This window comes from Aplidium turbinatum, chromosome 10 (assembly GCF_918807975.1).
Source record: "Aplidium turbinatum chromosome 10, kaAplTurb1.1, whole genome shotgun sequence".
NCBI classification, from domain to species: domain Eukaryota; kingdom Metazoa; phylum Chordata; class Ascidiacea; order Aplousobranchia; family Polyclinidae; genus Aplidium; species Aplidium turbinatum.
In genome coordinates, this window is record NC_137481.1 from 3,471,683 (window position 1) to 3,483,698 (window position 12,016).

General features: G+C 36.4%; 1 protein-coding gene across 2 annotated transcripts in view; it reads left to right on the forward strand.

Moving 5' to 3' along the window:
• The first annotated feature begins 1,082 nt into the window (after positions 1–1,082).
• The window catches only part of LOC145777976 (unconventional myosin-VIIa-like), a 49,378-nt gene continuing 38,444 nt past the window's right edge, over positions 1,083–12,016 (forward strand). Inside the window, exons 1-7 of one of the 2 annotated variants that reach the window (XM_082589354.1) lie at positions 1,083–1,205; positions 3,949–4,065; positions 4,912–5,061; positions 6,564–6,748; positions 7,491–7,612; positions 8,201–8,330; positions 9,286–9,412. In XM_082589354.1, the coding sequence (XP_082445480.1) occupies positions 1,188–1,205; positions 3,949–4,065; positions 4,912–5,061; positions 6,564–6,748; positions 7,491–7,612; positions 8,201–8,330; positions 9,286–9,412 (849 nt within the window). In that variant the 5' untranslated portion in view covers positions 1,083–1,187. Of the gene's footprint in view, positions 1,206–3,207; positions 3,320–3,948; positions 4,066–4,911; positions 5,062–6,563; positions 6,749–7,490; positions 7,613–8,200; positions 8,331–9,285; positions 9,413–12,016 lie in introns of those variants that run through there. The other variant, XM_082589353.1, reaches the window with a different exon arrangement.

Sequence of the window (12,016 nt, forward strand, 5' to 3'; positions counted from 1 at the left end):
ACAAAATCAGTACGGTACATATAGCCTATTATAGGCATTCTTAAAACAAGTTGCAGTTTCTTATTTAATTGGATTTTAGAACTTGACTTTTTCAAATGACCATTTATATCTACAGCACAAAGGTTTGGAAAACCTTCCATACATTAGGCTATATATAAGTGTTATTACATTCAGCACGATTTCAACCCATGGCATCTATTAATGATTAGCTTTTTAATTAAGGTAATAATTTATTGATACAAGGTAATGTTTACATAGAATGTTTGCAGTCTGGGTGAACCTTGCATCGGCGTTATTACAACTTGGCATGCCAGAATTTTATCAGACTGTCCGTATGAGTCCACTTTGTATCAGGCGTGTGTATTTAGTTAAGTTAGTTATGCAATTAAGTTACACTGGTAATGACAACTGCTATTACATTTCTTATATTTTAATATGTACAGTAACTTGAGAGAGTTGAGAAGTAGCCTTACTGAGTAAGCGAAGAATTAACCTGGTTTGTTTCATAATATTTATTAAAGTACACACTATAGTTTCATCGAATATATATTTTGAGAAAACAAGAAATACGGATAGGTACAGTAGATGCTTATTTTTTGATAAGCGTAAAACAATAAATGATAAATTAGCATTATTAGATTCAAATTGGTTCATTGGGGATGTTGGAATTTCAGAGAATGAGTGGGATGTAGTGTCAGGTTGATTTTTCAGATGCCTCAGATTTTTCAAAATTTTACAGGAAATGGCGCTTGGTGAATAGCTAGCTATTCATAAAAGCAGAAGCTAACATTCCACTTCACTGGAGTCATAGCCAACTTATGGTCTCCAAATTAAACTAATTGATAAGCTAAAGAAAAAATTTCGTTAGTAAAATTGTTTGCATGCACTGTGCTATTGTCGTGTTGTGTGGGTCATATGCATTAAACTTCAATAAAAAGTTGTGCAAGACCAAGAAGTGAACAAATATGCATTGCTTAAATAACATCAGTCCATCACTGTAAACAACACTTTGAAAGCTTAAAAATATACGCAAGTAAACCTATGAACTGGTATTTTATTTTTATATTTAGGTTGTTTTTTGTTTCTTGGCAGTTAAATTACGTTTCCATAAAAATTCAATTTTTTGTGCCATCAAGTTCAGCTATGCAACTTTTTTCACTGTGAGATCAAAAGAAGATTTTTCAAGAATGGTGATCTTAAGACAGGTATGGTGCGGTATGTAATGAACTTTGTTGAGCTAATCACTTGTGCATTGGGATAACTGGGGGTATACCGCAATTGGGAATAGAATACGTTAAAAAGTGCTTAAATTGGTTATTTTTTTTATGCAAATTCTTAAATTTTCAAAAAACCTAAAGAGTTCTGGACAGAGGTGTTAGTTTCCCATCTTCCTCGTTCCGCCTTCTGTTAAACCACTTCGTGCATTGATGGATTGCAACGAATGTTGCTTATTAGGGAATTTATTACGTTATTGGATTTATTGTAAACTAAATATGTCAATATGGCCAGTAAGGCCATCTTTAAGTGGTATTCATGGTTTTAATTTAAATCACATTGCCTCGCTCAATGATGGGAGGGGCCCATCTACCTTATTTGCAAACAGACGGCGGTGGGTATTAAATATATATACATTTGTTCTACTAAACAATAATAAAATTCCTGTCTTGGTATGACGTCATCTTATGAGGACTTGTTTCGTTTGTTTAATACTTTTGTGTGACAAAAATGGCCGCTACTTGCTTGTAGACATCTATTCTAAGGCTCATCTTTTTAAACTAACACTCCAACAACAGCGTTAGCAAAGTACTTTTGAGATGGAGAGGTACTTCAACGGCTTCCACTAACGTTTAAAAAAAAACTTTGAAATTTCAAGTGCTTCGCGGTGGATTTACTATTCTGTTTGGCAATAGACCTTTGGCGTTTGCAATAGACCTTGTTAGTTTTGACAACCTCAATTAGTTTGTATAAGGAATTGTTGGTGTATTTTGCTTTCGGAACAAACGTGTTTCTTTTTAAGTATACCGTATTGCGTCTTTAAAACCGTTTTGCTTGCGACCAATAGATTGAATTTATTTGATAGTCAAGAAGGAGAAGTTTAAATTTGTTTTCTAGTTGGCGCAAACGGACCAAGACTTGTTCATTAGTTTCAGAACCCACCGCATTTATAGAAGAAATTGTCTTATCAATTTCAGTATGAATAATTTAGGTTTTATCAACAGCATTTCTTATGAGCAAAGAAGCTAGTTGAAGGTGTTATGCACTTTGCATCATGCAGGGTATTGGCCTTCGTACAGAATTCAGTAAATCACTAGTCAAGAGTCCATTTTAATTCAACTGTGTCAGGATGCCTGAATTGCGTTGTTTTAGATATGATCTTGGTAAGTCCCAGTACATTGTATGTCAAGGTGACCAAGTGTGATCAGGCCTCTGAAAAGAATGTTGTTGGCGCATTTCAAGTTGCACTAGTATTTCTGGACATAACTACAACACAAATTAGCCGTGCACAGAGATGGGTGGATGTTGTAGGACTGTTTGTGTTTTACGCTTTGGAGTTGACCGCCATTGTTGTACTTCATGCCCGTAATGTCATCAGAGCAAAAATGATGTTTTTTATTCAGTTGGTCATTGCTTGATGCGTAGTGGACTATATTTGTTAAATGAATGTGGTTGTAGGTCTTTTCCATCAAAAAAACTAATCAATGCTTTTTATCACTTTGAATGTTAATTTAAACGGATATTTAACCTCGTATACGAAATTTCTTTATGCAAAACCTTTGAGAGAGTGGTAGGAGGTGATAAAATGCGTTTGCAATGCGCGAGCATTGAGTAAACACCAGTTCGAGTAGCGGTAAGATTTATCGCTATTTTGTAAATCCCAAGCTTTTATTCTAACACAAAGGCTTTCTTTGCAAGAATGGAGTGTTGTTTGAACTTACGCCTGTTGCTGAATAGACGTGAAGTAACTTAGTTTTGCTTGATTGTGAAGAAATAGACATAATATATTATATAAAGTACGTACTGTAAGTATTCGAGTTCCGTTGCAAACGTTAGCCTGTCAGCACAGACTTAAAGATTGCAAAGTTTAATGAAGTTTTGGATTTAAATGTGTAAACTAGCACGTCGTTTTTGGTTCAAAACCATTACACTGTACTCGATTTTCATGCACTTTGTGTTAGGAAATAATTGATGTACGACAAAGGTGCAGCTGTGAGATCTAGGTTGTAGTTTGCTTATCTGAAAAAAATAAGAAGGTTATCTAATGTCACTTGATATAACTGGTCACCACCGCTGGCTTTCTAATTCAAGCACTGTTCATTCGGTAAGCAATTTATGAGATACGTCACTGACATTTTTCTCATTCCATTCAAAATTATTTGCGTTTTTTCACCATGTCCAGGGCTTGGGGGTAAAAAAAGTTTTAAGAAAATGTGTGATGATGTAAAACCACTTGAGGTTCTCTCATATAATTCATTTTTAAGTTTGCTTTAAGTGCTCGCCAAAGAGTTTCTTTATATTTTTATCAACATTAAACTGAAACTTTGTTTATTAGGAATAAAGTAATTGTTCTTTACAGTGCTTTAAGATCAATTGTATCAGAAAAGTTTGTGTAGTCCCATACGCTTAACCCGCTTCGTTAGACCTTTCTCATTAAGCGTTTATTACAGTTGTATAACTGCTTGTCGTGCTGGCATGACGTGGTACAAGGTTTATTGAGCTGCAGCCGCTACAGTTGGTTGTCTTAGGGAGTCGTTGGTTAATTATTTTTTATTCAGTTAAACCCGGAAAGTTTATGCTTTCAATGCTGCTGAGTATATTGTGGACAAGCTATCTGAAGGCCATTTGACCAACTTAAAACAACAATCGTAGCGTGGCAATTCCATGTATATAATTATGATTCAATAGTTTTGAAAAGTGCATTCAATTGACCCCTATTGTTGTTGCATACAGGGCGACCATGTCTGGCTCTTGGACACGAAAACTAATGATGAACACAGCCTTCCCCTTGGGGCTGTCGTTAAGCTTTCAGATTCTGGGCAGGTCAAAGTGATTGATGACAAAGGAAATGTAAGTGATAAGTTTGGTTGTTCAAAATTGATTCTATATTTTGATATTTCAACCTTGTTTTTTAGTTTTACTTTCTCGTTTCTTGATTCCCTTCTGCTTCTTCTGGTTAGTTTTTTTTTTTTTTTTTCCATAATTTCATTAACTTTGTGTTGCTCTTATTTCTTCCATCCAAACCTTTTCTCTTTTACGATGCTGTGTTTTGGCAATCCTTCAATTACGTAACCTGTGATATTGTTTTATTCACTGTATTATATGTCGCTACCAAAAGAAATGTATGAATATTAGTCTTTTGTACTTAGAAAAGTATTAAAAACAATGAAAACTTTTACTACAAAAAAGTGCTCAATGCTAAGCAAAAAGACAAAGCAGAGCGAATTAAATCAAATATAGTTATTACTATCTGAAGCCTTTACAGACTGTTTCACCTAACGGATCATCAGAAGGTCTTATTCAAATAGAATCTATAATATATTTCTATTTGAATAAGACCTTCTGATGATCCGTTAGGTGAAACAATTTGTAAAGGCTTCAGATAGTAATAACTAGAAAAGTATAATATATTTTGACTCCCTCATCATTCCAGAAATATTGTCGCTTTCATTTCAGTCACTGCATTGTTGGTGAGAAAAAGTAAAATGAAATCCACTTCCGACTGCAGGCTTCAGTTTGTTGAGACTTTGTTGGCATTTTACACTTTTAAGTTTGTTTATTTGTAAAGACTGTTGTGTCTTTGACAAAGCTGTAATTACTGTGATTAAAAACACAGTTTTGCAGACAATTTTTAACAGCTTTGATTAGTATTGCCAATGCCATAGAAAACCTTTACATCATTTTTTGTGTCTCTAGGAGCACTGGTTGAAAACCCCCCTAACTAACATCAAGGTGATGCATCCCACCTCGGTGAAAGGAGTCCAGGACATGATCCGACTTGGAGACCTGAATGAAGCGGGTATCCTAAGAAATCTTCTTATTCGTTACAACGAAGATGAAATATATGTGAGTTTGCAGATAATTGGTTTTCCCTATAAACTTATCACTGATAGTTAAAATGGTTTGTTTATTATACGAGTCAACAAGAACACTAAGGTCTATGGACTCCAGCAGGGGCTTTCCAGCGTCGTTGTAACCATTGACTTCTGTCAAAAAATTAAGCCGGCGGAACTTTAAAAAGTCTAGAAGTCACTCGAAGCAAACCTTGGCGAATTGTCTATTCTAAGCAAATCTTCTAACCCTGAACTTGATATTTATTATTGAATTCAAATTAGCGCCTGGTTGTTAAAATGTATTTTTATTTCGCGAGTAACCAAGAGCAGTAATGTATTTGATCCCATAGCGGTGGTTCCTGTTTTTTGCAACCACCTTATTTTTAAAAGAATTTGTTTTTAGCCTGCGGACCCAAAGACTTTAAGATTAAGTTAAAAATTACCTTTAAATAGATTATTTTTAGTGCCTAATAAGTTAGTACTGTTCTAAAATCAATGCAATCACAGTATCGTATCCAAGCTAATACTCGGTGGCTCAAGATTAGATTAAGTGGACGGGAAGGCAAGGAAGCCAATTTTCGTACCCACTTTCAGACATGTCTATAAATGTCTGGCCAAAGACACAGCCGCATGCTCATGAGCGGACCATTATTTATCATTAGTTATCGAACCGGCGCCCTTTCGACGTCGTACAAGGGCTCTCACTACTCTGCTATGCAGTCTACGACCATCTTGCTAGGGAGATAATAGGCAGTTTCCAATTTTTGTCTGAAGTTATCATGAGCGCGTGACTGTGTAATGTATACTTTATACGACTAAGATGCATAGAAATATGTGTATCAATGAAATATGTATATACATATTACATATGAGTAAAATATCTACGAGTTGTGAGTTGTGATTGTAGCAAATGTCCTACTTCGTGAAGCTAATCTCTAACACGCCATTGAAAAACACTTGATCAAGTGATTATTTTAATTATACATAAATTTTTGGAATCAAGTGATCAATTTTTTTGTTAAATTGTTAGCTGAGTCGGTCAGCATACTGCAGCCTTTGTGATCACCGTCTTAGCACGTACCAGGTCAGATATCGGTGATTTTCTACCAGTTTCAACTTCGTGATAAAGATTTTGTAATCAATCTTGGACGTTTACGGATAACTTAATTCACCCAGTATAGCGCCCAAGAAAAACGAAACCGAATAGTAGAATTATTTTTGAAAGGTTTAATACAACCAGCACAGAATATATTTAGTACAACCAGCACAGCACAGGGTGGCAACTGACTAGTTGACCGTATGGTCGTTTCGTTGTCTCCCTATCAATAACAAAACCTAAACATTGTATGTAGGCTATTATTGTTTTATGTCACTTTTGTATTTTGTTTTTTGATAAATAAACGATTGATTGATTGATATAGCTGAACAATTTGTTGCAAATTTGCAACATTGGGTCATAGTGGGTTAATTGAAAGGGTGTTTTTTGTTACATTTTCTTGCGCATTATTTTTACAGACATACACCGGGTCCATCCTTGTGGCTGTCAATCCCTATCAAGTCCTTCCCCTCTATGATGTAGACGCCATCAGGAGGTACACCAAAAGGCAACTTGGTGAATTACCTCCACATATCTTTGCTATCGCTGACAACACCTACAACAACATGTTGAAGAACCGGCGCGATCAATGCGTGGTTGTGAGGTAAAATTGAGCTAATTCTTGAATACTTTTTTCACGTTATGATTATTTTGTTTCATGAGCACATCCCTTCGTTTTCTTTCTCAGTCATCCGAGAAGAAAACTTGTCACAAATCATCATTTTGACGTTTCAATTACTTGTGTGTGTGACGTCATCTAGGGCCCCATTACGTTTTTGTACTTTTGCCGTGGCCATGGCTTTCGGTAGTCAAGTACATACAAACACTGGTGTGTTTTGTTTAAATAAAATGTATTTGAAAAGTCATCATTCCTGTGAACTTAAGCCAAGTTTTTGACTTCGAAGTGCCATATTTTTGATGGCTCATGCTCCTAGTGTCAATATGCTTTCTTGCATATTTTGTATATGTTACAGTAGCAGCGTGAGAATAACCGTCACATAACGTTGTTGTAACAATACTAGTTTTCAAAGTTTAATATTTAACAATGATAGGAAATTGGTGTCATTCTAATCTTTTCGCAATGTTTGTGAACGTAATGGCCGAGTTCACAGGCCAGGCAGCAAATCAGTTCTTTTTTACATTGATTTAACGTATGTAGACGTTGAACCAATGTAAAAACAAGCTGATATGCTAGATTGAGGTGTGTTAATGTTTTGCAATTAGGGTCATGTTTAGAAACATTGGACTATATCTAGCGTTAAGGTTTAGAAACGCTACGGCTACATAACTTTAAGTTCTTCATTTCATCTTGTAAATTTGCAATGTTCTTTCCTTTTGTTCTGTAGCGGCGAATCAGGCGCAGGGAAGACGGAGTCCACAAAGTTGGTTCTTCAATACCTGGCCGCCACATCTGGCCAGCATTCGTGGATTGAACAACAGATATTGGAAGCAAATCCTATTCTAGAAGGTATTTTTTCGTTATTGAAGTCAACATCCTGTGTTGTTATAGAACACAGTGGTTTTGCCATTTTGACAGATGTTTTGTTACTTGACTTACCACCAGGTTGACTCCGATGCAACTTTGCGAAATTAACTGTCTTCTCAGGCTAAACGTACTATTTTTATTGAGGTCGTCTTTGGCTGACGATTGGAAACGCTGGAACACCATACCCTTTACATTTATTCAAGATGTAAGGATATTAATTCAAAAACATCCTATCATGTTTTCGCTCGGTTCATTGACTATGCGTTGACTTCTTTTGCATGTTTAGTTGATTTCAGCAACATAGTCCTCTGTTTTGCCATGCTAGACAGATAGTGATTCCCTGCTCTAGCTCCCTGAAGAAGTCAGCCGTGTCTGATTGACGAAACGTCGGAATGAAAGCAGATTATCACCTTATACATCTTGTGATAGTTTAGCTTAACTTGCATCAGTAGAACGTATCATGTTATTTAATTTATGTGTTGACTTGTTGTGCATTGACTTGTTGCCTTCTGCTTGGGTTGACCATTTGTTGTGCGACCAGTTGCGATTTTAGTGATTCATTCTGTCCAGCTTTCGGAAACGCCAAGACAATACGGAACGACAATTCCAGCCGCTTCGGAAAGTTCATTGATATTCGATTCAACAAAGAGGGGGTTATCCAAAGCGCCAAGATAGACCAATATTTGCTGGAAAAATCAAGGTAACTGTTGTTTTACTGCCCTGAGCAGCAGGCAAACACTGAACAACAACGCATCGACAATAAATTATGTCCATCATGGAGCTCGTCGTCGTTGTGTGAACCACTAGAGCCGAGGGTCTATTCTTCCTTACCACCCCACATTCACGATGTTCCCAGACTACACTGGAAGACTACTAGAGAGCGGCCAGTCTTTGGTTCCATCATCCAAGACGCGCAGTAGTAGTATATGGTAGCATATACTGCTTAATCAAGGCACCCATTCGTGCCAGTATGGTATTTGAAGAAGACTCTGATTCGGATGGGGAAGAGAAGAAAGGCAATCTTTGCATTTGCCATTAACGTGTAATTTAGCGTCTTACCAAAGACACAATCCCGTGCTTCCCGTGAGACTCGAACTACCGATGTCGTGTAATCGTCTCACTACTCGGCCACTCAGCTTCACTTAATAATTAATGTGTCTTACTCCCTTGCTTTAACTAGGCTTGTTTGCTTTTTAATTTAAGGGCTCTTTAAATAAATCAATAGTTTTATTATTAAACATTCGTCGGGCACTGTTGAGTTAATGATTGAAAGTGCGGTGTTTGGTAAAGGTTTACCCCAAGTCAACCACACTATATCCATATTACCGCTTTCGGTATTTGCCAACTAGGCATAAAATGCCCTTTGTATTGCACACCAATGCCATGCAAACATCCGTTTATAATAACCTTTGCTGTTTCAATTTCATCGCTAGTCATACAAATTGACGTATTTAGCCAATTCTTTCAAATCGCAAACGTTCTTTTTACATTTAATAACTTGACATGTTTGCTTCTATTTTTAGCTTTAAAACTGTGGATTTCAATTTGGTTAGAAAATAGTTTTGTTTTTTTATTCTTTATTTTTTTGAAAACATTCGCTAATGCTACCAACTGGATGACTTAAATATTTTCACACAATGATATTTTTTACATAGATTAGTCCACCAGAATAGAGATGAACGGAATTACCACATCTTCTACTGCATGCTAGCCGGTATGCCCAACGACAAAAAGCACGTGCTAGGACTTAGTAAACCTGCTGACTACATAAACTTAACCCAAGTGAGTGGCTGTATCACAGCTTTGGTTTTTGTTTGCAAATAGTGTGTGAAGGATTATCTTAATTCTTTGAACTATCGATAACAGTTGAGAATAAATTGCAAGTGATCTGCTTTAGAAACTTTGCACATTTTTTTTAGGTAACACCAATGACCGCGACTAAGGATGTCAGTTAGTAATAGTTTTGTGTGGCATCTTTACACTTGAAGCTCGTTGTCTTTCAGCCAGTTTTTAAACATATTTTCTCGTTAGTGAATTGTGTTGAAACCACGGTAATCGGAAAATCTGGTAGTGCAGTTTATGCGATCTACTGTCACGTGTAGTTGACACTTTTCTTCAGCAATAAAATAAGGGCAATTTCTGAAGGACAATATTCACCGCAATGCGTCAAATGCCTGTTTTGCTCGAGGTTTGGTAAGTCAATGGCATGCCGTCTTGCTTCCCATCCAACTCCAGGCTTGTTGCACGGCATAACCACGAAAGGTGGATTGAAGTAATACACAACATTGCCACACGTGCAAACTACAAAGGTGTCTAACATATTACTCTAATACTCAAGATTCAATGTACGTATGATTGTATGTTTTATCACCCCTCTAAGAAAATGATCCTGCTTGCCGTGCATTTCCACCATTCCAGTCATGACAACCCTCGGTTAGTATGATCACGGCCACGTTCATTAGGGTAACTAGAGGCTTGTCGATGTGGAGCAAGTTTTGCTAAAATGGCCCAATTAGCCACGATGCCAAATATGCAACCATGGAGGCCTAATATGGATTTACCAGAAGGAAGTTCGCTCCTGCCATTGTCACATCATAGTGCCTTCTGTCATGTCTGACCCAAGTTATATTATGGTAAACTAAAGTGCAGTACTTATGGTTAGTTGCTGAAATAATATCAACTCGCAATTGACCATTCCTTGATTATGCAATTTCAAGCTACACGCATCAAATGCGAATAACGATGGTTAAAAAATGTTGTGGTTAGTGGTTCAATTAAGCTATAAACGTGGCTACGAATAGCTAAAGCAGCTCGGATTACTTCTGAGTCTTTTTCATAACTTGTCACAGCTGACGCTTTGTGATCTTGTGTGATGTCACAATGGTCGACACTGTCGAATCCTATTGGAAAACAATCAACAATGATATCGACCCGCATTACAATGGAAAACTTCAAATCCAATTTTGCGCATTCTTTGCTTTGAGGGCGTACCCATAGCGTTGTGCAAATATATGAAACTTGTATATTATTACTGATAAGTTTCATGTAAATTAAGTAAACGACTGTAAAAATCTTCCTATTGCCAAATTGGCCTGTCTTGTAGCTTAAATTTTCTTTGTCATGAATTATTATTATTATCATTGCTTCTGAAGGACTTCACTAAAAGGGTAAACACTGTAATAATAATCAATTTTAAATTAAATATGCGTTGTTCAAGGGTCTATACGTTTATCTTGTTGCTTGCATAAGGTGTGTGCTTAAAACAAAGCCAATAGCGAGAATATGTTAAGCTCGAGGTGTCTGCATGCGGCATGATTCTGTGGCTTTGTTTGGAATTGTCCTACTTCACCTTCAGTTGGTGGTTAACCTTTAACTTCGATATTTATCCGTATATGAAGCTTGATGATAACCAGTTTTTCTTTAACAATGTATATAACGGATTTATGCTGCAATCTCTGAAAATTTCACTTAGAAAAACATGAGTTCAAACTTCTCTTTCACGTTTAATTTCGTCTTTAAAAGTGCTTTGCAAAAAACGGTTTGAATTTTTATTGCGATCCCTCACCTACACACAGAGTCGTGTATCAGTGCAATTGGAGTTTTTTATTCTAGTTGCGTATGTATTGGCTCTACAGACTTTTGGTTACTTAGTTGAAAGTTTAAATGCTACTTCATCTTTTAACTAGAAAAGATACTTTCAAACTGCATTGGTATTACGCTATGAGATGTACAAATTGTCCATATTGCCAGATTCTATTCTGACGATAGCTCCTGAAGAGAGTCAGACGAACCCCTGCAGCTTCGCGCTATGTGCGACCTTCTACTGGAAATTTTCAAGTTTTGTAACCAATCAACTGTTAAAGTTTAGCTAAATGCTAGAGGGAAAACTTTACAACTTAATTTTTTTGTCTTTGTTGATATTTAGTTTGTTACTTTTGACATAGGAGTTGAGCATGATGTTGTTGGTTTGACTGGTGCAAGGCATGATCATCTGAATGATTCCAACCAAGGCATGGCATAAGAAGCATGACGTTGTTCACAGTGATCCGAATGAAAGTCTGTTTTCATTTAACGATTGCTACTATTACCATGGCTAAACCTTGTATTCACAATAACCACATCAGTGTCCTTTCTTTCAGTTTAAGTGAGACAGCATAGTGAAGAATATTCTTTTTATACTTCGTCATTACCTTGCGCTTTGTTAAAATAATTGCTGTAGGAATAAATCAATGATGCCCACTAGTGGAAAGCGAATTGAAAATAATGATGATGATAATAATCATTATTATGATGGCAAAAAAGCTGTGTAAGTTTGACAGAGTGATGAGACATGTTGGATCTTTCAATCTCACGATTCTTTTTTCTCTTTTCCTTTTCACAATAAAG